A 26,292-nucleotide genomic window follows, 5' to 3' on the forward strand; every position below is an offset into this window, starting at 1 on the left:
CCTTCTAAACCGCACCCCCACTGGCCACACCTGGATGCCAGCCACAGCATCCTCACCCCTGGGCCTCATAGAGGTCCCAGGCAAGTCTGTTCTCTTCCCTGTGCCAGACAGAGCTTTTCCAAAGTATAAAACCAACCCTGTTCCTCCCCGTTTCACACCTTTCCATGACACTCCAGTGCTTGTAGGACAGAGTCCAAACTCAGTGAGAGTCATTCTGGAGCCATGCAGGTCTGCTCACCTACCATGTCAGTTTCTTCCTGCTAGACCCTGGCCCCCCTGGCCCCTACACCCCCAAGCCACACAAAATGTCTCAGGGCTCCTCAGAAGGGCCTCTCTGTCCTCCATCTACTGGCCCTGGTCTTGGTCTCCTCTATTCTCTTCTGCTGTTCTCAGCTTGGACAGCACTTCTGTCTCAAAACCTTACTCTGAGCTTCCTTGTTTCCTTGTCTGTCTCCCCTCCTGCTATGAGGTCTGTGAGAGCAGGGCTGAGTCCATGTTGGTCACACAGGCCCAGACACTCAGTAAACATGCAGAACGCAGGCCTCTGACCCCACCCAGCTCTGAGGACCAGAGTAGTCATCTCCTCCAGAGACAGGGGCTGGGACATTGGCAGGCGCTCTGGGGACCCGTGGGTTGTAGCTGGCCGATCCATGGGTTCTGGAGCTAAAACTCCCTCTGCTCCCCGGGGTCCTCGCAGCCCATCTCCAACTTGGTCAGGCCAGGTCCTGTCCCAGAGGCTGTGGGAGAAGGATACAAGGCTGCGGAGGCCTGCTGGAGCAAGCTGACATCATCGGCCACAGGGAAGAGTGCGTCGTAGTCCCGGAGAAATCTGCTGGCCAGGGAGCAGACAGAAGGGACAAGGCTGGGGCAACAGGGGCGCTGTTCTGCTGCCCAACCAACAACCTCAGACCAGGATAAGCATTTGGCAGAGGCTGTAGTATGTAAGGCCTCGTGCCGACCGGTCTCAGCTCGGCCGCACTCACCTCTTCTCCTGCAGCAAGGAGCTGAAGATCTGAAGAAACTCTTCAATGAAGCCCTGAATGTTGTCACAGCTGGAACAGGATAGCAGGGCAGATGAGCTCGCTTGATGCAAATGATCTGGAACTTCCCTCCCTGCTCTTCTGCAAGGCCTCAGGCCAGTTAGAGGAAAGAGGCACGGGTCTCTTTTTCCCATCTCCGCTCAACCAGGAAGGGGGCAGAGGAAGTAAGGGGGACACCTCTGGTGGCCTAGCCACCTAGGCAGCTGCTCCCAAGGGCTCACCTGCTTTCCAGGACAGGAAGAAGGCAGATCTGGTTTATGAGGATGTGAAAAATCTCCAGCAGCTTCTTCCTAGAATGGGACAGCCTCTGCCACAGGTCCCCTAGCAGCCTTTGAAGGCCAGAGAAGAGAGGGAAGGAAAAAAAAATAGAGATTAAGGAGATTAAAAAGGCCCGGAGGGAGCTTATTCTCAACAGTTGCAGGTGTCCCTCCCCAGGGCTAAGAACGAGTCACAATTCGCTGTGGATAGCAGTTGGCAAAAGGCTACAGGCCCCAAGAGGCCAGTGGATTCCCCGGCTGCTTCTCTGTAAACAGTGGGTGGGAAACCAGCCCACCAATTACTAAGAGGTTGGAGCAGCAGCGGAGGGGAAAAGCCTAGGATGCTGGGGCTGGGAGGCTGCTAGGCAGGGACACTCCATGCGGCTACCCCCTCGTTCTTAGAGATGGGGACGCTGGAGCCCGGGGAAAGCAGGGCCTCTCTTTCCCTGACGACAAGGCACTTAGTTTTGTCCCCTGCTCACTTGCTGTCTTCAAGCCTCCTCTTCTTCATTGCGGACTCCAGTTCAGGAATTGCGATTTCATAAAAGGAAGCTAGTCTGGGAAGGCACACATGGGGAGAGGGTGGGGTTAATTCCTAAATACCACACTTCATCAGGAAAATCAACAGCAACCCATGGGAAGGGGAAAGGCCCATTTCTTGCTCCCGAGTTGTCGCCACAGCAGTTTGCTCCTGGAACCTGCCTGGCTCTTCCCCCAAGCTTACCCCAGATTGGGCCCCACTGTGGCTGGTCCACGAAGAGCCACGTGAGAAGTGACCTGTAGCTCCTGTCCCCTTTCACCTGGGAAACTGAGGCCCAGACAGGCTCTTTCTCACAGAGCAACGAGAGAGCTACTCAGAACTACTGAGGTTTGCGAAACAAAGGAGGTCACTCTTTTTGCTTGCTCAAACCTGCCAGAGCTCCCTACCTCCCATGACATCAAACTCTTAACAGCTCTCTCTGGTACCATGCATAGCTGGCATGGAGCAGCCAACCTTGCTTCTCACCTCAGCAACATCACACCAACCCTTTTCCCAACTCAGATTCCAACTCTCTGCCCCAGCCACATGCTTCCTGGTGATGCTCACCAATGTGATAACTCCTTCCTGGAACTAGGTGCCAAGCACCCATCATATGTTACCCTTACAACTTAAAATGTAGCTGCCTCTCTTCTGTGGTCAAATTCTTCCTCTGAATATCTTAGGCTTCCCAAAGCCAGAACTGTAGCCTCAGGGCCTAGGACCGCTGCTGAATTTGCAGCAGGTACTCTGCAAACACTTCACTACCCACTGGCTGGATTCTGGCAGCTTCTACGCTAGTGTAGTCCCGTACGCAGCAAAGGGTAACTGGGCCCAAAGAGGCAGGGTTTCTAGGCCCACGGCATGGCACCCAGAAAAAGACAGAGGGGGCAGTCTGGCCCAAGCAGATTCAGGTGTTGCCAGGATACATGGCTGGTGGGAGGGTAAACTGGAACAACCCCTTTGGGGGGCCATTTGGCGAGATCTAGGAGAATTTAAAATACACAAACCATCTGTTCTTGTGATTCTACTTCTAGGAATATATTCCTCAGATGTACTTGCAAAGGTACAAAATGATGTATGTGCAGCTATTCTTTGTAACATTTTTCTGGAATAGCAAACAACTGAAAAAAATCTGAAGGTCCATCTATGGGATCTGGCGTTCCATAGGGTACAATGGAATTCTATCCAGCTGCACCAAAGATGGAGGTTGCTTTGTGTACTGACACACATTAATTTGAAAAATAAAATGTATCCAGCCTCTAGAACTGTGAGAAAGAAACTTCTATCACTGAACAAATAAATTATTTAATTAAATAAAATGCAAACAGTACATATAGTACTCATAATAGGTCAGCAGTTAATTTAAAAGGCAGGGGGTGGGGGTGGGCACCTGGGTGACTCAGTCGGTTAAGCATCTGACTCTTGGTTTCAGCTCAGGTCTCATTCACAGGAGCGTGGGGTCGAGTCCCACATTGGGCTCTGCACCCAGCAGGAAGTCTCAAGATTCTCTCTCTCCCTCTGCCCCCACCCCTGCTTGTGCGCTCCATAAAATAAATAAAATCTTAAAAAAATAAATAAATGAAAGGATGAGGGGGGAGATATGTATTATGTGTATCTCTGGAAAACACCACCAAAAAACCCTAACAACAATGGTGGTGTGTGAGAACGGGACTGGGGAAGGGGAGGAGGTAGACTGCGTTTTATGTATGCATATATACATTTTACTTTCATTATTATTGGTTTTATTTATTTTAAGTAAGCTCTACGCCAAATGTGGGGCTTGAACTCATGACCTACAGATCAAGAGTTGCATGCTCTACGGACTGAGCCAGGTGCCCCTCATTATATATTTTAAGTTTTGAGCCACGTGAATGTATTATTTTTTCATAAAATTACGTGACAAAGAGTTACTCAGATATACTTGAGGATGTCTGGGAGGAAGGAGGTTGTTCTGAGAGGATTAGCCACAGAGCTGTTTGGTGGCTGTAGACCCTTCCAGAAAGTTGCGGGCACTGAGATGGCTGCGTTTGCTCAGCGGGCGTTCCTGGCTTCCGACACAGTGAGAACACGCTGGGCCAGTGCGGAGCTGTTTGTGGGTCAAAGGCAGTGTCACTTGTAGTCAACCCTGTTTTCCTTTCTTCCTCCCTCCTTACTCTGACATGGGTGGAGCCGCTCCCTGGCCTTCACTGTCCCTTGCAGGAAAGTCAGTTCTTCCAAAAATTACCCTCTGTTTCCAAAGACCCTTTCAAAAGCAATCTGTTACCATGTTTGGGAAGATGCTTTAACAAAACAGGAAAATGCCTATGGGGGCACCTGGCTAGCTCAGTTGGTAGAACATGGGATTCTTGATCGTGGGGTCGTGAGTTTGAACCCCATACTAGGGGTAGTTTACTTAAAAGAAAAGAAAAGAAAATGCCTATGGTAAGTGAAGATACAAAATCCTAAAAATAGCATGATCCCTCATAGTGATTTTAATTTTTTACCTTTGGAGATTTTCCAAATTTCCTATGAGCATTTGCCACTTTAACCATGAGAAAAGATACCTTTGCAAAAAGGGGATGGCAGAGCACCTGGGTGGTGCAGTTGTTAAGCCTCTGCCTTTGGCTTAGGTCATGATCCCAGGGTCCAGGGATCAAACCCCGCATCAGGTCTTCCTGCTCAGCAGGAAGCTTGCTTCTCCCTCTTCTACTCCCCCTGCTTGTGTTCCCTCCCTCGCTGTGTCTCTGTCAAATAAATAAATTAAATCTTTTTAAAAAAGTGGGTGGGATGGCTACAGGCCTATTCTAACCCCTTTCTTCAGGTGGAGTGCCGACTGGTGCTTTATCCTAATATCCTCTGGGAGGCTGATTAGTCCTCATGTGCGACCTTCTCTAGCTGAGGGGACGCAGGAGGGGTCAGAACACCAGCTGCCCTCTCTGACACAGGTCAGCGCTAGACACAAGTTTTGTTGAATGGGTGAGTAAAACAACTGAATGGACTGGTGGCTGAGTGCAGAGAGTTGGGCAGCTCCCAGGAGCTCCTGTAAATGGTGGGGAGATGTCTGGCAAGAGTGACAGCCAAGGCCAGCACTACTCCCACATCGTTCCCAGGCAACATGCAGGTTACCAGCCCAGGCCTGCATACCCCTTTCCACTGTACATGGAACAGACAGATGCCTGTGATGCTAAAAGTACAAGGAGGGTCTCCCTCCCTATATCTTTCCTCATCCTGGCAGGATCTTTCTATAACTCCTTTGGATAAAAGCTCCCAGTGGCTCCCTATTGCGTATAGAACAGAGGCCCCACTCCCTGCCAGCGACGTCAGGGATTGTCACAATCCAGCTTTTACCAACCTCTCCAGAGTGTCTCTGGTTAGCTGCTCCTTTTCCTGCTGCTCTGGGCCCTGCCTCATCCCACTCTACTCCCTGGCTCTCCCTGGACACCCTCTGGGGTTTCTTACCCTCGCTCTGCCTGCGGGAGTAATCCTTCTGTCTGGAAGGTTCCTGTCCATTCTCACTTAAAGGCCATCATGAAACCTCTTACTTCACCAGACAGAATTTTGCCTCCCTCCTCTGTGTTCCCAGAGTGCTTCATAATATGGCCACAGCAGCCGGCCCCACATGTGAGCTTATCTGCTTGTTTCTTTGAGTGTGCTCTGCTCGAGACCAGATGCTGAAGTCCTCGGACCTGTTTTTTTTTTTTAAGATTTTATTTATTTATTTGACAGGGAGAGAGAAAGAGCGAGAGAGAGCACAAGCAGCAGGAGCAGCAGGCAGAGAGAGAGGGAGAAGCAGGCTCCCCGCTGAGCACGGTGCCCAATGCGGGGACTCGATCCCAGGACCCTGGGATCATGACTTAAGCCAAAGGCAGACACTTAACCATCTAAGCCCCCCAGACACCCTCCTCAGACCACTTCTTATGATCTGTTACTCCTTTGTGCCTGCCCATGAGAGGGGCTTTGAAACCAAGGAACTGAACTTGGGTTTTTTTCTCCCTTATCTAGTTCTTAGCCAAATGGGAATGTTTGGGGTGCCTGGGTGGCTCAGTTGGTTAAGCAACTGCCTTCGGCTCAGGTCATGATCCCAGGGTCCTGGGATCGAGCCCTGCATCAGGCTCCCTGCTCAGTGGGGAGCCTGCTTCTCCCTCTCCCTCTGCTGCTCTGCCTGCTTGTGTCTCTTGCTCTGTCAAATAAATAATAAAATCTTAAAAAAAAAAAAAGGGGGGGGAATGCTTCTAAAATGCAGGTTCCATGGCACCTGGGTGGCTCAGTCGCTAAGCGTGTACCTTCTGCTCAGGTCATGATCATAGGGTCTTGTGATCAAGCCCTGCATCAGGCTCCCTGCTCAGCAAAGAGTCTGCTTCTCCCTCTCCGTCTGCTCCTACCCCCTGCTCGTGCTTGTTCTTGCTCTCTCTCTCAAATAAATTTTAAAAATCTTAAGAGAAAAAAAGATAAAATGCAGGTTCCACACAAGCAGGAGCCTTACCTGTCTTCTTCACTACAAGTACCCAGTAAATATCTGCTGAATGAGGATGTCAACTAGCACATCTACTTGAGGAGTTGGAATTACCGCTGTACCTGTAACAGAAGTCGTGTTTCTGGAAGGTTTGGCAAGCCAAGGGGAAGATATCCAGAAAGGCCCAGAGCGTTGTGCAGGTATCACAAAGGTAGAGAACAATGTCTTTTAATTCCTGTTGCCAAAAGAAAACACTGCATTATTTTCCTCCACCCCCATACACAGCTCTGTGGTGGGTATGAGACAAAGTTGACAAAACCAGTGGGAGCCAACAGGCAGCTGCCTTGGGCGGGCAGGGAGGCGGGAGGGGGAGAGATCACTGGAGGTCTGTGTGAAGACTGGCTGGTCCATCTCTAGCAGCACGATCTGGACCAGTTATTCAATCTTCCTACCTCAGGTCTTGCTACCTTAGCTCTGACGCGCACCCACCCAATGATCTGGGGTTATTTCTAGTTCTAGCATAATATAGTTCTCTCTTCTAGGCTGAAGGACCTGAAGACAATGCCCGTGGTCCTACACAGAAGGTACGTCCCAATTAGGACAAGAATATCAAGTCCATACACGGAGTACATTCTTAACATGCGTTCCGGAGTCTCTTGACCACTCTGAAAGGCAGGCTGAGCAGCTGTTGCTGTTCGGATCTCTATCGTACAGATTAGGAAACTGAGGTTTAGGCAGGTAAAATGACTTGTTCCCACAGAACTTGGTGTGCCTCCTTCTGACCTGTTTAATGCCCATTTTTCCACGAGGTTGTGAGTTCCAAGAGGGCAGCCAATGGCTGCCTCTTTCCTCCTCGATCGCCAGTGTTTAGCATAAGGCCTGACACAGGTCTGTGTTCCTTATTTACCTCTGGCTTAGACTGCAAGTCCCATGCCTGCTTCTGCCCTGCTGCTTTACCCTGAAGGCTCAGCACCTGCTGGAGCCTCCTCAGTACAAATTTGTGGACCCAACACAGGGCTCAATGAATAACACAAATGAGCTCATTGTGCTGAGCTACGTGAAGACTGAACCTCCCTCTCAGAACTCCAGTTCCCTGTTCTTTCCACTGCCCCATAAAGAAGCTCCCAGAGAAAAATACAAAGCCTGCTAAAATGCTCTAAGCCTGTGTGATGGGACTAGCTGCTTCTGGAGTTGGGGAAAAGGGTCACGAGCAGGGGAAGGAGCTGTGGGGTCCTCTGCTGGCCAAAAACAGGATGGGCTGAAGGGCAACCTCACCAGGAGAGGCATGTCGCTGGGGGTCAACCGGCCCCTCTCCTCGAGTTTCTGGGGTGTGGTGCTGACCCCGTCCCCTTGCAAACCACAGTGCTGGAGGATATTGCTGAAAACCTGTGAAACACAAGAAGGGGTCCTCCTACATCCTGTCGAACCAGCAGCTAGGACCCCTGGCCTGCAGTCAGGGATGGGCGATCTGGAAGCTGCCTTGGAATCTTTCGAGTATGGGCCAGTGTTTCCAAGAAACCAGCTGAGAGCACACCAGGACACAGGGTTAGAGTGGAAACTATAAAATCGGGATGAGGGGGGTTATTCTTCTTACAGGATTGTGGGGAGGATTAAAAACACAAAATGTAAAGGGGCACCTGGCTGGCTCAGTTCAGAAGAGCTTATGGATCTTGATCTTGGAGTTGTGAGTTCAAGTCCCATGATGGGGGCTCAAATAAAAAAAATTTATTTTATTAAGTAAAACTAAAAAAAAAAGACAACATGTATGAAAAGCCCCCAGAATCCTACAGAAATTATCTGAATGAATATACTGGGCAAGTGTATGGTAATGAACATTTAAGATACACTTTCAACAATATATGTTTTGGATCCTCTGGAGACGGCAATTTATGGAACTATATTGAAATTAAAAACAAATAAATCAACAGTGTGAAGAAAACAGAGCCCATCGTAAAATCACGTAAGTCTTGAATTCATTGTACCATCTATAAGGAAGCTAGCACGTAACTACCCTAAATGTTATCATGAATAGTAGAGTCTCTTGGTGGGATGATGGGTTAATCTTCCTCTTCTTGTTTTTTATTGGTTGTTTATATTTTCCAAATTTTCTACAATGAATATTATTATATTCTAAAACAGTTCTATAGAATTTTAAAACACTTATTTGAGCAACATAGGCCTCTTAAAGGGGTGTCCTTAGAGGCTTGTGGCTTTTGGTAAATAGCACACAATTTAAGCTTTTTGTATGAGTGCTAGACAGCCCTTAGATTCCAGTTCTGTTCAAGTGGGGAAAAGGGTGAATTTGAAAGGGGGTACTGAGGCACAAGACCCAGAGACTGTTTGGAGATGGGGCTAGAGAAGGGTGGGGAGTAAACATTTCTCCACACTATTCTAAGAAAGTCCAGGGCCATGCCATCGGGTTGGGGAGGGGATCTGGGCAGGGATGAGAACTGGTACCTGAAGGATGGTGGGCATGGTTTCATCCAGGTCATTATAGTAACTGGGCTGCTGGGTAAAGATGTTTCCTGAAAAGAGAAAAGAAAGGTAGGGATTGGGAAAAGAGGGCCGGGGAGGGGAGGACACATTACAAATGGTTGCCAGCATGTTCTGTGACATTTCTCCCCTTTCTTAAGCCTGTCTGCACTAGAGCAGTCCTGGCCCCAGGCCCTGCTGGCACAGAGCTTTGGCCCAACCTAGAAACTTCACCAGCACGAGGGAGGACTTTACTCAGTACAATTTAACCTTTTAAGCACCTCTGCCTAGCGAATTACATCAAAGGCCTACCCTGGGAGCAACTGGGTGGCTCAGTCGGTTAAGTGTCTGCCTTCGGCTCAGGTCATGATCCCGGGGCCCTGGGATTGAGCTCTGTATCAGGCTCCCCGCCCAGTGGGGAGTCTGCTTCTCCCTCTGCTTCTGCCCCTGCTTGCATTCTCTCTCGCTCTCTAATTTAAAAAAAAAAAAAGGAAGAGGGGAAAAAAAAAAAGGCCTGCCCTGGTCAAACCAGCTCATGCTGACGTTCCCAGGGAGTGATCATACTTGGGCACCATGCCTTGGATGATAGCATTGGCTTTGGAAGTGGGAGTTAGTCATCCAGGAGAATCAGGAGATATGATCTCTTCGCTCAAGAAACCTGGATGCTACAATCTAGGACTCTTGCCAGGCCACGCCTCTAATAATGTGAGGAGACTCTAGGGAGAAATTTGTCTGGAAATTCTCTTGCCCTCTGCTTTTGAATACAATAGCCATATTAACCTACCCTCCTCCAAGGGGGAGAGGCCTGGGAGGGACCTAGAGACAGGTTTACCACGCATTTGCAGTTGTTCCTATAAAACAAAGGCTCCTTTCCAAATGTTTACTACCTCCGAGCGCTGCTGCTGCTGTGAGCGTGTAGGTTAGAGCATATGGTAACTGGAACAGAGACTGAGTGTTCCGGCTGCCCAAATGGCAAGGGAAGGAGGGAAAATCATAGCTAGCCAGGAGACATGCTGATGCAAAATACCAACACCCTTAAGAAGAGGCCAGGGTTCTTCAGCCCACCACAATCCTAATGGCTAAGGCTGGCTATCAGGCTGTGCTGAATTCTAGGCATCCTTTGTCTTTGGACATGTTTGTCCTTGGTTTCCTTAATGAAAACCAAGGGAAGTCCTTGCCCCATCCTTGAAGATTTGAAAATCCATGGGATCAAAGGCCAGATGGGACTGGGTGAGGAAGCAGCTGGAATTTCTGTAAACAATTTCTTGGATGCCCCTTCATTCCTTGACTCCACAAAGCGGAGTTTTCCAAGCACGAGCTCACTCAGGGTATCCCACCTTCAGAAGGGTGCTAATCCCTCAACCTGTGAAGGTACTCCCTGACCATCTCTGGCCGCCTCCTACTCTTGACAGCAAGCAGGGACTGAGCTGTCTCCCCACCAACTTCTGTTCTTTCTCATAAAACCCTCCCAGCCAATGGCATCCTCAAGGTCAAGTCTGAACTCCCGACCGGAGCATAGAGGGCCATGTGAGATCTGGCCCAGAAAGCACCTCCATGCACCCCCTCTCCATTTCCTGGGCTGCATTCTCTCTTGTACCTCCTCAACCTCAGAGAACAAGCCCTGTCCCCTCTCCTTGCCTGGAGTGACCTCCCAGATTTGAGTCCACCATAAGGCCAGTGTCACCTCCTCCAGGCGTGCCTCCTGACTCAGGCTTCAGGAGCCGGTCTCCCCCCCAGTACCAAACGGTAGACCCCACTGTGCCCTAACCACCTGACCTGGGGTAGGGCACTCTTTCATAATCCTTCTAGTACTTATGTCTGAGTAACAGGGATGTTTTACAAGCATCAAAACAGATAACATTTCACAACTGACCCTTTCCTCTCCTTTATCTGATCCAGTGATGGTGAAGATCTGACTTGTGATCTCTTAAAGAAACAATTAAGAAGTAAGGGACAACACGGCATCCTTCTCAGACTAAAGCAGTTCAGAAACCCAGGGTGAAGGGAAGGGATTGCCAAAGAGATCAGTGTAGTCCTCGATGGGGCCAAGGCCTGACGTACTCCTGCTTTCACAAAGTGCCTCCAAGAGTCTAACTGGAAGGCCCTGCTTTCAAAATCACACTTCCTGATTCAGAACACCAATCTTGAGGTTAAAAAAAAAAGTAAGGTGTGTTTGTGCAGGAAGGTCAAGGGGGGTGGGAGGGTGCCAGGTAAGGACTGGGCTTCTGCCCAAAGGACAATCGGCCAGTCCCCTTGTTCCCTCCTTCTCTCCCTTGTCAACACTCTTACTACAGTTGATTTGCTTGGCTCAAGAGCTTCTGTGGTAGAGAGAGTTGAGGCTGGCCCTTGTTGTGCCTTCCGCTCAAGGGCTGGAAAGACAGCTGCAGTATTTGTGTGTGGCGGGGGCGCATGTGTGCACTGTGTCTCCAGGCCCCTCCTCCACACCAACACACACACACCCCATGCACACACACAACGAAGGGGCTCCTGATGCCTGGTCTGCCTTCTTTTCCATGAACCACCCTCTAAGAGCCAAAGAAAAGACTCTCCTAAATGAGTCAATTAAGGGTTCTCAATCTGCGGGACAAAACATAGGCCTCTTAAAGGGGTGTCCTTAGACACCTTAGTCAATTAAGGGTTCTCAATCTGCGGGACAAAAACATTCTATGACACTTCAAAATTTATAAGGGGGTATGTTCTTCTAGGGACAAACTTTCATCTGATTCTCAAAGAAGTCAGTGACTCAAAAATTTAGGAGCTTTCTCACCCACCCTTGCCCACCTGGAACTACGGGCAGAAATCCTTTCCCCCTGAATCTGCACAGCGTCTCACACCCCATAGATCTAACACCATGCCTCCAGTTGCAACACGCACCCCCCACCCCGACCCGAAAGGCCCTTTTCCTGCACCTGACACCAGTTTTTTCTAGAATTGTTGATGTCTCCCTCTAGCTCACCTCCCTAAACCCTGCTTTATTCTACCTCCAGGATGTCCTCTTCAGCCAACCCAGGCTCTCACCTTCAAACCTGTGCTGAAGTACTGGCCTCCTCCTTGGTCTCCTGTCACCACCCTTCCCACTGGCACGCTGCCAAATTAACTATAACATCAGACAGCTCCTCTCCACAGCTCCCATGACCTCATTCCAGTAAGAGCTCACAGTAACCCAGTGCTTATAACGAGTCAGGCACTGTGCTAATCCTCACGACCATCCTATCAGGTAGGTAGAGCATTAGTCTTCCCATTTTTCAGATGTGAAAACTGAGGCTCAAGGGGTTGACTGATTTGGACAAAGTGACACAGCCAGGAAGAGGGTTGGGGTGTGAACTGGGCAGAGCCTGCCTTCTGAACCACCAAGCGATACTGTTCCCTGAGTGCTAACGGCTGGCGTAGAGTCCTCCCCAATCCGGCCCCAGCTTCCCCTTCCCCATCTCCTGTTGTTGCCCTCCCAGAATGCTCTGCTGCTGCCCTCCCAGAATGCTCCACTCTAACCACTAGCCTAATAACTGTTTCTCTAACTATCTCTTGTGCCTGGTTTGCTCACTCACTCCATGCCCTCTGTCTATAGTAACATTATGAAGAGTTTTTCTCTGGGAAAGTAAAAGAATTGAACTGATGATCAGGGAACAATTAGATTTGAATGAGAAACCAGACACCATATCAATGAAAAGGCTGGATGTGAAATTTCATATATGTTATGCTCTGACATGTTTTTCAAAAACACACAGAGAAAAGACTGGAAGGAAATAATCACTCAATGATTGTCTATGGGTGCTGCAATTTGGTAATTGCTTTCCTGCTTCTTTACACATTATATTCTCCCCAAACTTTCTAAACTAACCTGTATTACCTTTATTATTACCTTTTTCATTAGGAGGAAGGAAAGAAACCATTTCAAGGGACAAGTTAGCTTTGAAATTGGGCATCTGGGAAGACTATGTCCTATAATCTCAGGGTGAGGAGAACTAACAGTGGTGTCCTGTCTCTGTGTCCCGCCCAATGCTAGGGTGTTGTTCCCTCTGCAGCATCCCAACCAAGCTTCAGTCTTTGACTGACCCCTCCAGCCCACTCCCTCATGATGGGATCCAACTGCTGAAGTCATTCCTTTCTCAACCCAAAAGAGTCCTCTCTGAACTCGGTCTCCAACTGATCTCAGCAACAATGCAAATCATGAGACTTCTGAGGCAGCCCCATTATCCCAGAGGCAGGGAGTGACAAAGAGGAAGAGCTGGAGAGTCAGGCCTCTGTGACATAAATCCCAGCTTGGTCACTTATCAGTCATGGGCTCTCGGGCAAGTCCCTTACATTTTAACCCCAGTTTCCTTGTCTGTAAAGAGGGATGATTACAGAGCCACATCCCAGGACTGCCGTGAGAATCAATTAAGATCACATACAAGGAGCTCGGCAGAGTGCCAGGCCCCCAGTGAGTTCTCACCTAAAGGTTAGCGATCACTGCTGTTCTTACTGTCACTGCTGAAGCAAACCTCCCCACTCCTTCAACAGTTTGACACGTGGCCTAATACTAAGACCCTTGAGGGACCGTGGGGTCCAGTGTTGTCTCTGCTCCCCCATGGGCACCTAGTTGTGTCTTTTGGAGTTGTAACACACATACCTACAAAGTCAGGTCCAAACCCCATTTGCCACTGCAGTTCTGAATTCCCCTGCGCTCATCTAGGTGCTCTAGTTTGGCCTGTGGGGGCCAGCTCTGTGCAGCCCTCCAGGCCCTGTGCCCTACATACCTATCATCTTCTGGAGCAAAGGCGAGTTGCCTTTTCCAAAGAGCACGCAGAGGTCCAGGATCTTTGGGATGTCAAACAAGAAGTTATTGTAGAGGATTTCTCCAAATGCAGAGGGAGAAATGAAGTGATCCTAAGAACAGTGCAGAGAGAGAGGATGAGAGACCTTCCAAAAGCACACACTTGGTAAAGTAATAGCAAGCTCACAAGGAACAAAATGAAGGTCCATCCATACTGCGGGCATGTCTGAACCTCATATATTGACCTGAAGCAACAGCTATTCTTCGTTTTAATGTAAAAAGAGGCAAAAACATGCTATTAAAAATAGTCAGTTGGGCATTCATTCTAAAATATTTATGGGTTGGGGTGCCTGGCTGGCTCAGACAGTAGAGCATGCAACTCTTGATCTTGGGGTCTTGAGTTCAAGCCCCACATGGGGCGTAGAGCTTACTAAAAGAAAATAAAATATTTATGGATAAATTACTGTGATGTTTGGAATTTCTTTAAAATACTCCAGGAGGGGTGCCTGGGTGGCTCAGTGGGTTAAAGCCTCTGCCTCCGGCTCAGGTGATGGTCCCAGGGTCTTGGGATCGAGCCCCGAGTCGGGCTCTCTGCTCAGCGGGGAGCCTGCTTCCCCCCCTCTCTCTGCCTGCCTCTCTGTCTACCTGTGATCTCTCTCTCTCTGTCAAATAAATAAAATCTTTAAAATAAATAAATAAATAAAATACTCCAGGAAAGGGGTGCCGAGGTGGCTCAGTCAGTTAAGCATCTTCTGTTGATTTTGGCTCAGATCATGATCTCAGCGTGGTGAGATTGAGCCCTGTGTTAGGCTCTGTGCTGGGTGTAGAATCTGCTTAAGATTCTCTCTCTCCCTCTGCCCTTCCCCCACCCTGCCCCTGCACTCTCAAACTCTCTCTCTCTCTCCTTCAAAAAAAACCAAACAACAACAACAAAAAAAAACATTCCAGGAAAAAAAAAAAAAAAACCCTCAGGGGAAGAAAGAAAATAAAAGTGGCAAAATACTGGTAATTGTTGAAGCTGGGTGGTAGGTAGGTACATGGGGTTCATTATGCCTTTGCATATATTTGAAAGTTTCCATACTACAAAAGGTTTTTTGGGGAAAAAAAAAAGCAAGATCTTATTGTAAAAATAAATATGGACTCAAACACACACAAGTATATTGAAAGGAAAATAACTCCCTGAAAGAACACGCACCATCGAACCATAAGAGACTATGGACTCTGAAAAACAACCTGAGGGTTTTGAAGGGTCAGGGGTGGGAGGTTGGGGGAACAGGTGGTGGGTAATGGGGAGGGCACGTTTTGCATGGAGCACTGGGTGTTGTGCAAAAAGAATGAATACTGTTACGCTGAAAAAATAAATAAAATGGAAGAAAAAAAAAAAAAAAGAACATGCACCATAACAGTGGTTATATTTGGGGAAAGGGATTTTCTGGTGACTTTCACTACCTACAAAATATTTCTGCAATGTTTGAGTTGTTTAGAGAGCGTGTTATTTTTAAAACTGGGGGGAGAAAAGTAAAGGTTTTTAAAGAGCACATAAAAGTTCCTTTAACAAATCAGAATCAATGTTTTCACCCTCTGACGCATGAAAAATGGCACAGTCACACGTCAACTGGCAAAGGGCCCTCAGCTCCCATTGATGAAAACACTGGATATAACGCAGACCCAGTGAATTCACAGATAAGGGGGGTGGCCACAGATTTCTTCCCCAAAGGTGGGAATGAAGGTGGAGAGGAGACGAAGAGGAAACTCGATACTTCCAGAGCCTTCCAGAGCCTTCCTTCCCAGGGGCGGGAGAGTCTGGCACAGGGGTGCTGGGTGTTGGGCGGCACCCTGTCGTGAGGCCGGGGCTTACTTTGGATTCCTTGTGAGTGGACATGCGGAGGAAAGTGAGGAAAACACTTCGATGGAGGCGTTTCTGCATGTCAACAACCTCAGGGGCCGGGGCCACCCACTCATCGAACTTTCGGGGGACATAGCGCAGATAGGAGTCCAGGCACTTCTGCAGGGTTTCATCGAAGATAACCTGTGCCAGACAATAGATCAGAGCAAGGATTTGTCACTGAGGTGCAAGGGCTTGTGGGTGGACTGCACAGGGGCTCACGGGCCTACCAGCCCTGGCCTAAGGCAAATACTCCAACCCGAGGGACTAAGGAGGTATGAATGAGCAGAGGGCTAAACACAAGTTTCTAAAAATGACACGTGGAAAGGCGTTGCATAAACATCGTTAAGATTGTGATACAAGACAGAGCAATCCAAACCACAATTTGCTGTTAAGGATCCAGTGTAAGAAGTAGGGAAAAAAGCATCTCCTAGGGGGGAGAAAAACAACAACAGCAACCAACCAACGGCATGTCATGTGCTTTGTCTTAGTGTTAATTTTGATAGAATGTTACCTGGCACCAGAATTTATCGTGAGGCAAGGCCAGGAGCCAGTCGAGGTCATTGGCTACGAAGGTGGCGCGTTCCAGGTACTCCTCCACTAGGGCGGGAATGTTGTCTTTAGGGGGCGGTTTGTATAACACAAAATACCGGTCTGCCTTCTGCTCGGGGTGCTACGGATCCAAAAACCACGTGTTAACGTGGCAGAGGTTAGTCAGCGAGGGCCCATTTGCCAACCCACAGCAATGACAACACTTGGCTGCTCCAACCGGTGACCCTCCAAGGAGTTTTTAAGCATAAAGAACCAAGTGTCTTTAACAAAGGGGGCTTGGTTGCACCCAGGGAACACTAGGCAGGCATTAAAAACCATGTGTTTTGGAGGATATTTTAATGCCATGGGGAAAGGTCAAGGCAAGAGAAAGCAGGAATATAAACCTATTTAATAAAACCAGTTGATTTTTAAAGAAGTATATATTTTTAACACAGATTAAAAAAAAAAACAAAACCCGGCCCCCGTGGGGTGGGGGGCTCAACATACCAAAGCTAATAGTGGTTATCTTTGGTGGGGGGGAATTATGACTATATTATGACTGGAATACATTTTCCAGTTTAAAAAACACATACACGTATTATTTTTTAAGTTATTTTGTAATTCTACAAGGAAGGGATGCACATCTTTTCTTTCAAAACTTACAACCCTGTAGAGAAGGTAAGATTCCCGGGACCACACTCCTAGTCCCCACATCCTCCCAGGAGGGACAACTCAGCATCAGGTGAGTGTCCTTGCAAACCTTTTCTAGGCTTTTATGGGAAAACTATACCCATAGAAGGTATGTTAGATCTGTTTTCCACTTTCTTATATAAATAGTACCATACTGTATGTATCATGCTATATCCTTCTTAGATTCGGGGAAAAAAAAAACTTGGTAACTTTTTTCTTTTAAAGAAAAGAATGCTAATCAAGTAATTGCAGGTCTCAGCTTAGAATCACAAGTTCTCTGTCCTAACCCTTACTTCGCCATGAACAAACTTTACTTTGTTCACCATTAAGAAGAGATGATGAGCTCAGTTTTCTTCTCTGACTACATAAGGGCTGCTTTCTCCAGGGGAAGTGGAAAGAGGAGGAAGGCCAGGCAAGGTCTCAGTGGTTATCAACCACAATTCACCTACTTCCAGGTCTGTCAGTCCAGGGGGACAGGAAAATCATGATGGATTGGTCGGTTTCCTCGAGAACACCCTATGCCTCACTACTGCCTGATGAGAGTTTTCAAACTGTGGAGTCTTTGGGTTCCACAAGGATTCCTCAGGGGGGTCCCTATCAGGTGGGTCTTCAGGACCCCGCCCCCGTGGAAATCAGAATTTATACAGTGGGCTTCCAGGGACAAGCTTTTTGAAAAAGGGACTCCTGCCGATTGAAACAAGTTCAAAACTACTCTCTTGGACCTAAATTATCTCCTTGGTTTCCGAGCTCCTCCCCTCGTCTTTCTGTTGACACCTCATTTCTTAGGTTACTTCTCAGTCAGGGCTACTCATCACCCCCTACTCCTCTGACAGACAGACAGATAGACACCCCCGACCCAAGATTCTACCGTCCTTGCATTCCTACAAACATTTACTGGCACACCGTTGGGTCAGGTATGGCAAGGCACATGAAGAAAACATCAGCATGCTCACGGAGCCTATGCTCCAGAGAGGAGATGCACATCGAAGCCAGCAAGTGGGCACAAAACAGAGAAAGTGACAGCCCAAACCTGGCAGAGGGACCGTGGAGGGCGGGGAGGCAAAGGTGATTATCTGCACCCAGAGGACAAAGGAGAACTTCCCAGAGCAAGCAGCATCTAAGCTGGGCCTTGGGAAATGAGAAGGATTGTTTTTTGATGGAAGAAACAGTACATTATGGAGGCATAAAAATGGGCTGAGAATCAAAAAAAGGGGCCAGGATTGCACTGGGTGGTGGGAAACAGATGTGGAGGGAGAGAACACTGGAATGGTGAAAATAAAGGCCGCCACTTGACAAGACCTGCTCTGTGCCAGCTGCTGAGTGCGAATGCCCCACAGGCTATTTCTTTTTCATTGATAACTATTTAAAAGGGAGATAGTATTCTCCCCATTTTACAGAGGAGGAAACAATCAGTAAGGGGCAGGAATTTTGCTAAGGTCACAGGGCTAAGGAGGCCACTGAGGCAGGATTTAAACCAAAGCTTACGCTGCAGACCTACTCAATGACTCACAGTACCCACGTGCTCTCCTGGTGCTGCTTGGCCTTCTGATCCCAGCGCTGACCTCACCTACTCCAGGAAGTCTTCCCAGCTCCCAACCCTGACCAGGCGGGGTGTGCACTTGGGCTCCCCCAACCACGGCAACTGTTGAACTGCATCAAAAGTACTTTCAGATCAGTGGGTGCTGTCCATGGGGACAGAAGAAAGGTTTGGTCACTGAAGAGCACAAGGAACCTTTCTGGGAGGGGTAGAAATGTTCATTACCTTGACTATGATGACAGTACCCTGGGTGCATACTAATGTCAACACCAGCCAAATTGTATACTTTCAGTATGTGCAGTTGGACTGTCTTTCAATCATGCCCCCATCAAGTTATATGAAAAGGAAGGGCCTGCCTTCTCTGTCTCCCCTCCTAGCCTATAGGTCTGCAGAAGCAATCTGGGCCTTGCTCACCACAGCATTCCAAGTCCCTGGACCAGTGTCTGGCATGGAACAGACTCTCCATCTACATTTGCTGGCTGGACAAAGCATCAATGCGGGTAAAGAAGGACCAGATCCCACCGAGTTCTCTGAAGGACCTTGAATGCCAAAATCAAGAGTAGGGGCTTAATTTTGTAGGTAGCAGAAGCTGTGGGAGATGTCAGGGCAGGCCCAGCTGTATCTTCTACCCTTCGATCTTGGCTCAAGTCCTACTTGCTCTGTGAAGCTTTCTGGACATTCTCTGCCCATCAAACTTCTGTTCTGCCGATCTCGATAAGAAACCATTTCACCCTGTTCTCTGCCTGTTCCATGTTCCACTTACATGAGTCTTGTCTTCCCCAAGAGCTCATTCACTCATTGTGGCTCAAGACTTTATTCCTTTTGGGTTTTCAATAGCACTAATTGTGAGCTGTGTGCACAGTAGCTACTCAATAAACATTAGCTCACCTATCACCCTGCAAAGGCAACGTGGTGGCTGTCCCTTGGCTAGAGATCTCCTTGTCTTAAGTTGGGACTAACAAGACAAATATAGAGTGAGTACAGATCTCCTCCACAAGACCACTCCTTCATCAGGCAGCTCTCTCCCTCAGCTCATCTTCTTCCCACCCTATTTCCCATTCGAACTTTCTGCCACTGTCAATGCTACCATCACTGTCACTGAGCGCTTACAGTGTTCTGGTTATGTGGTTAAATATGTGTGAGACTTAACACAAAGCTTGTGCTCCTTGACTCAGTGATACTGCTTCCACCCCAAGGGAGTGGTGGTTGGGTAGGAGTTGGGCTCTCAGGACTTCGGGATGGTATACTTGGGTCCTCCTGCCAGGTTCATCCTTCTCCCATTGCTCTCATGGCTACTGGTTATTCCCCCTTCAATACCCAGTCCAGGATCCCTCCCCTCCTTCATGAAGCCTTCCCTAGCTGCACATGCCCTCCCACCAGCTCCAAGGCATCCCTGCCCCACACACCCCATTCAGTCTGGATCAGTGGCCTGGGCTCTGCATTCAAGCAGCCACTTCTAACACCACCTTGATCACACCGTAGAGAAACTACTGGTCTGCTTTTCTCTTCACTGCTGGTCTTCTCATAGACTCCTCAAAGGCAGGAACCATGTCTTTTTTCTCTGTAGCTCCAGGATCTGGCACAAGGGCTGGCTGGAGTCCTTGACTCATTTACTGAATGTTTCCTGAAAGAAAAGCACCTGGTACCCGGGAAACCAGAATGAAGAAAAGGGACCAGGATCCTGTTCTCGTGGAGCCCACAGCCTAGCAACCCGGGTATTAAGTACACAGGGAAGGACTGAGGTGGAAAATCAGAGTTTCTGTGTTATTGGAACTGTTCCCTATTTGTGCTGGCAAATGCAGTAGGCACTCACCACATGGACTATTTTAATTCAAATTAACTAAAATTAAATATAAAATGTAGCTCCTCAAACTGTCTACATCTCAAGTGTGTAACCCCTATTTGTGGCGAATGATGACTGCACTAGGTGGCTACCATGCTGAGCAGAACAGATCTGGATTTTCACATAAAAAGGTTATAAAAAAGAAACAGCAGGCTTTATAGCAGAAAGGTTAAGGGTATGAGATCCAGAGTCAGTCTAGCTGGCTTCCCATCCCTGCTCCCTTAATTTCCTAGTTCTGTGACCTTGAACTTTCAGTTTCCTCATCTGTAAAGTGGGGACAATCAAAATACCTACTCACGGGGCTTAAAAGAGATAATCCAGGTGAAGTGTTTAGAAAGATTTGGCCCAGAGCAAGTGCTCTATAAACATTAAGTCCTATTATCAGAGAGGAGTTAGGAAGTAATAAGAAGCCATCCAGAGAGCAGGAAACCCAACACCAAGCTCTTGTTTCCCACGACTTTACTCAAGCCCCCCTAGAAAATACTTCCTCCCACCTTGCTCAAGTAAGCTCATATTCTTGGGAAAACAGTAAGTGGGTGTGGGGACTCCGGTCCCCACGTCTGTCTCCTTCAGCAGTCTGGCACCTCTCTGCAGCCCTAATCTCACTCTGCACTGGTAATCAGCACGCTCACAGCCTCCTTGTTTTTCAGTCTCCCAAGCCCTGCAGAGTTGGTATGTGGCAGGTGGCGCTTCATGGCCCGGTATGATAAAAGACAGCCTGACCTCTGAAACTGGTGTTCCCCCCGAAGTGTGGATAGCAGGTGAGATAGCTCTGAAACAAGGCCTACCTGAAACCTGAACGCTTCCCGCAGGGTCAAATCCCCAAACCCGGCTTTAGGCTGGATCCTTTTCTAGGCCAGCTCAGGTTGAGCCACAACTGCCATCAGGCTCTGATTCAAAATGCAATGCTTTGGCGGCAAGGTGTGGGGTGGCAACATGGAAAATAGGACTCAAATTCAAGCTGCTGCTCTCAGAAAGGAAACTTCTGCACTGGGTCTGGGAGGACCTAGTAGTGCCTCAGCTACTGAATTGCTGACTGTGGCCCTCGGGTCATTCTTGGAACAGATAAAGGAGGAATTTGCTTTTTGCTTCTGAAATTGCAAGAATGACAGTATCAGGCTGAACGGCCTCAAGGTCCCGGCTCACCAGCGCTGGGGAAGTCCTCAGTTTTCCTGTCTTCAGGTCCGTGTGGGTGATCTGAAGTTGGTCCAAGGGCAGAGCTGGCATTGTGCTGCGTGACCCTCCTGAAAGGAATATGGATGGGAAGAAGAGAGCAGACACATAGGCTCCTGGTGGCAGGGGCCTGCCCTGGAACTGATCCCAGAGCCAAGAGAGAAGCTTCACCCTGTGGCCTCAGGAGGCTCCTGACTTGAGCCTTGAAGGCCTGGTGCCTGCACCTACTAGTCCAGATGGTGCTGACTTTTCTGCCTAAAGCAAGAGCTCTCAGCTGAGGAGGAAAACACTCACCAAGTGACTCCTGAAATACTCCCGCCATCTTTGTGAAGTACTGGCTAAGCGGACCTAGGTTATTTTTATTATGGCTCTGGCTCTGTGCCCTCCTTGGCCTGTGAGCTCTGTGAAGACAATGCCTGGTCTCTCCTCTTATCATCTTTTCTGTGACCAGCACAGGCCTGGTGCAGAATCGGCCTCATCAACTGTTTGATGAGTGACTGAATATAAGGACACTTTTCTTAAAATTCTAAGCAGATCTGCAGTCTTTTCAGGGATGGAGGAATGGGCTTTTCCTCACTTGTTTTTTTTTCTTTTTTTTTTAAGATTTTATTTATTTATTTGACAGAGAGATAGAGAGCACAAGAGCACCAGTAGGCAGAGTGGCAGGCAGAGGGAGAGGGAGAAGCCGACTCTCCACTGAGTAAGGAGCCCAATACGGGGCTTGATCCCAGGACCCTGGGATCACGACCTGAGCCGAAGGCAGCTGCTTAATCAACTAAGCCACCCAGGTGCCCTGCCATTCCTCACTTGTAGAGGGTTTTAAGATTTTACAACCTCCCTAGGCTTCAGGGAAGAAGGATGTGGATGAACAGAAGGACCAGCGAAGATGACAGAATTCAGAGAAAACTGCCAGTGTGAGCTCTTTTCTGCAGAGGCCCAAACGCGCCTCCAAGTCAGTGAGTGGCAGATGCCACATCTCTTATCTTCCCATCCAATGTTCTTTCCACAATTCTACTTGGCCTGCCCCACAGAAAGGGACACACATATTGGGTGGATCACAGAATGAAAGTGAATCAGGCCCCTGATATAGAAGACATGCTATATGAGGCCAGCACAGTCTCAGTGACAACACAAAGACATACTGAGGCTGGGATGAGGAAACCATCCATCACCTCCTGAGAACCTCACAGATGAGCTGAGGAGGCACGGTCAGCCATTGAGTTATGGGATGTCCCTGGTGTTATGAAGACAGAGCAATAATGCAGGGTCTCTGCCCCACAGGAGCTTACGACCCAATAATTATGATAATGGCAGTAGTAGCAACACACTTATAACATGTGCTGGTGCTGTCCCTAGGGCTTTTCTCAGCATTAACTCACTATGCATATATTAATGCTCAGAACAACTCTAAGGTTAGGTCTATTTTTATCTCCATTTTATCAGTGAGGAAATAGAGAGGCAGAGAAGATAAGAAACTTGCCCTCGGACTTAGTTAGTAGTTGGTGAAGCTGGCTGGCTCTTAACCATTCGCTGTACTGAGTCTAGTGTACTTGAGCTTGTAGGGAGTGTTGCTGTCAGGAAAGTATTTCTGGGGAGCCTAAATGATCAGGAGAGCCTGCCTTGAGCCTTGGTAGTGGAGGTTAGCCAGGAAGGAGGGTGCTGCAGGCAGAGGACTCAGCAGGAGCAAAGGTAAGGAGGTTGGAAGCAGCTTGGTACAGAAGGAGCCTTAGTTCATGGGCTGTTTTAAAGATTGAAGATATCCATTCTAGAAGAACGTAAAAGAGACAGGACCACTCTGTCTAATCCTCAATGCCTGTTCCAACTCTAGGATCTCTGTGGGTCAGCCACGAGGTCCCTATACATGTGAGGTAGCTCGCCAAAAATCATAAGGTGTGAAGTAATGAATGGGGCTTGGGTGACTTTTCACCTTTCAGTTTTCCAGAACATAGATAATAGACACATGTTGCACAGATGTTAGTTTGAATCAAGTTATGATTGTACTAGCATCTCACAACAACCTAGCTACAGACAACAGGGATTACTGATGCTCAGAGGTCCAAAGAGGGACAGATACGTTAGTGACCGAGTTGAAATTGAAGCCCAGCCCGTCTGCTTTGGCACCTGGATCTCTTGTGCTCAACAGACTAAAAATACTTCTTTCCTAACCCCCCAGTGATGCTGGGAGGGCAGCTGGGAACACCAGGGGTCTGCTCACCCGTCCAGAAGTCTAAATGACTCATGGGCCCAGTTCTTTCCATGTTCACCTGCCAAAGAGGGTTGTGGGAGTGTCCAGTATAGGAACCTAGGTTGGAGAAAGAGCTTTAGTAGGTGGTGCCTCTTCAACCTTTTAACTTCCAGGCCCCAGAGGCCAGGCCTAGACAGGTAGAGACAGCACCTGATTTCAGAAGAAATCCACTCCTACAAGCCAGTGCTTCTAAAGGCGGTTCAGGCTGGCATGATGGTTAAAAGAGAGCTTTATAGTTCTGCAGCCTGGATTCACATCCCGGCTCCACCTTTTCCTACCCATCTTTGAGACCTGGAGACAGTTCCTTAAACTCTCTTAGCCTTGTTTTCCTCATCTATAAAACTGAGATGTGAGAAGTAATCAATGCTAAGTGTTCAACACAGTAGTTGGCACATAATAAGCACTCAATAAAGTTTACTTGTGATTGCAAATCCCAGCCATAGGCAGAACACTTTGGACTTCCTCATTTACTCAGCAAAGGCTGACTGAATACATTCTGGGTCCTGGGCATGTAAATGACTTTCATTCAGCGTGATCAGAACTGTAACAGGGAATTTTCAAAACAAGCACAACAGAGAAAGGGAGGATGTCTCTGAGAAGGTGACCCATAACCTGATTGTTGAGGAAAAGGTGGGGAGGAAGGGCATTCCAAGCAAAGAGCAAGTGGGAATACAGGCTCAGAACCAGTGGCTTTGAAGGAAGAGGGAGACATTTGGTATGGCTGAAAACACAAGGTCAAGTAGGGGGGATGATGGGAGTTGAGAGAGGAGGTTGGATAGGAAAGATGAAGCCATTTTAAAAAGAGCATCCAGTGTGATGCTAAAGACTTTGGTCTTTCATCTAAAGGCAATGAGGAGAAAAGAGATATAATCAGAAAGAAAAGACAACAACCCAGTGGCAGAGACACTGCCTATGAACCACTGGAGAGCAAAGACCATGTTAATAATTTCACTCAGCCATTCAAAAAGTTTTTTGAGCACCTACTATGTGCCAGGCACTGAAGCCTGGAGAATACCAAGATAGGCAAATAACAGATTTGGTCCTGCCCTTCACAGAGCTTACAGTCTTTATGGGAAAGACAGATATGAATCAAATAGCCATTAAAAACTAATAGAATACCATGGTGTATGCTATGTAGATCAGGCACATGGGGCTGTGACAGCATTTAACAGAGAGAACAGATTTGAGGGAGGGAGCATGTCAAGGAAGATCCGAGTTTTCATCTAAAGTATGGGTAGAAATTAACTAGGCAAAGATGAGACTCTAAGTTCCAAAAGGCAAAGGACATTGATCACGATGACATCTATGCCCACCACTGCATCCTTCATGCCAAGCAGGGCAGCAGAAGCCAAAAACTTAGAAAAGGGCTTTCTTTAGAAGGCGAGCTTGGTGCTAGCAAGGATGCCTGGGAGCATTTCCAGGGCCATTGCTGCCTCAGTTTCTCTAACTGTCATCACCTTTCTGGTCTCAATTCAATATTACTTTCTTCAAAGGCCTTCCCAGACTCCCCAGTCTAAAGTATTCACTCCGCAGTTATTGTCATATCTTTAATTATATTGTGCCTTTATTTGTCGTTAACGGTCTCCTCCCACTGGACTGTATGCTCCATGAAGGAGGGTACCTTATCTGTCTGGCTGTTTGTATCCCCAGTGCCTAGATCTGTGGCTGACACGTAGGAGGTGATGGACCTGTATTTGTTGAGCGAATGAATGAACACCAAGGAAACTGAAACCCGGAGTGCCAGTAGGAGGATTGTGACTCGTCCAAGGTCACTCTGGGGTTGAACCTCGAGCCCGAGACTCCCGGCTCTAGCGGCCTGGCCTCAGGGGCGACTAACAGCCCCTCCGGCATCATCAGTCTCGGCCCCGCCAAGCAGGCGAGGAGGACCGTGGCCGCCGGGGGCATGGCCGCGGCTCGTCCCAGGCCCGATGCCACCTATTCGGCAGGACCCAGCCGCGCACTCACCTCGGCGGCTCCACTACCGGCGCTGTGCCGCCGCCACCGCCACCGCCACCGCCGCCGCCGCCGCCGCCGCTGCCGCGGTCCACGGTGACAGCTCCCAGTGTGCTGGCACTTCCGGGGTCAAACTGCGATTCCGCAGGCGCAGACAGGAAGCCCCGGCCAGCCCCGCCCCCGGTGCTAACAGCCGCCGGGAAGCCTTGCCCGTAGCCACGCCCCCAGCTTAAAGACCTCGCCCCCACCAGGAAAAGGCTGGACGGTAACCACGGCCCCTTCCCCATCCTATCTTCAAAGAGATTCACCTCGGAAAATCCAAGTATTGTGCCTGGTCTCTCAGCATCTCAGGCTTCCATCTCCTTCCTAACCTTCTCAATCATCGTTTTACACATTTCATCCAAAAGAGTAGTTTTAACAAGTCAGAAGCATGAACATGATGTTGAGCAAAAGAAAGGAAAGTAGTATAGACTGCAATTTTGTTTACTGGAAGTTCTAGAACACGCAAGACGAGTGAGCGGTGATGGGATTAGAATGGTGGTTACGTCTGGGGCTGGTGACTGGAAGGGGCCACAAGTGAGACTGGGACATTGTGTGTCTTCATCTTTGGGTAGCTACATAGATGTATTCAACTTGGAAAAGTCATCAAATGGTACACCTATGAGTTGTGCACATTTGCGTGTGTATGCAATACAGATTTTTTTTATTTTGTTGTTGTTTTTTGTTTTAAATCAAAAAGGCTGTTCTATAGCTTTTTTTTTTTTTTTTAGATTTTATTCATTTGACAGACACAGAAAGAGCACAAGTAGGGGGAGCGGCACATAGAGGGAGAAGCAGGCTCCCGGCTCAGCTGTGGAGGCTGAGCCCCCATGTGGTATAGGTATCTTAAAAGCAAAATGCAAATTTTCCACAGAATGTCTTAGGTGGTATAAGGTTGGTATTCCCAAGTCCCGCTGTGCAT

The 26,292-nt window shown here is 48.4% G+C and overlaps 1 protein-coding gene across 11 annotated transcripts in view; it reads right to left on the bottom strand.

The window, feature by feature from the left end:
* Positions 1-25,446, bottom strand: part of ASCC2 (activating signal cointegrator 1 complex subunit 2) — a 41,015-nt gene extending 15,569 nt beyond the window's left edge. Inside the window, exons 1-12 of one of the 11 annotated variants that reach the window (XM_046024981.1) lie at positions 25,344-25,446; positions 21,107-21,204; positions 15,874-16,032; positions 15,333-15,503; positions 13,458-13,587; positions 8,707-8,774; positions 7,525-7,635; positions 6,372-6,484; positions 1,780-1,854; positions 1,262-1,369; positions 984-1,121; positions 755-829 (exon numbers count right to left, since the gene is read on the bottom strand). In XM_046024981.1, coding sequence (XP_045880937.1) covers positions 755-829; positions 984-1,121; positions 1,262-1,369; positions 1,780-1,854; positions 6,372-6,484; positions 7,525-7,635; positions 8,707-8,774; positions 13,458-13,587; positions 15,333-15,503; positions 15,874-16,032; positions 21,107-21,187 — 1,229 coding nt within the window. In that variant the 5' untranslated portion in view covers positions 21,188-21,204; positions 25,344-25,446. The remainder of the gene's footprint in view (positions 1-754; positions 830-983; positions 1,122-1,261; positions 1,370-1,779; positions 1,855-6,371; positions 6,485-7,524; positions 7,636-8,706; positions 8,775-13,457; positions 13,588-15,332; positions 15,504-15,873; positions 16,033-21,106; positions 21,205-25,343) is intronic. The other 10 variants (XM_046024982.1, XM_046024991.1, XM_046024986.1 and 7 more) reach the window with 10 other exon arrangements.
* Positions 25,447-26,292: the final 846 nt, after the last annotated feature.

This window comes from Meles meles, chromosome 12, assembly GCF_922984935.1.
Source record: "Meles meles chromosome 12, mMelMel3.1 paternal haplotype, whole genome shotgun sequence".
NCBI classification, from domain to species: domain Eukaryota; kingdom Metazoa; phylum Chordata; class Mammalia; order Carnivora; family Mustelidae; genus Meles; species Meles meles.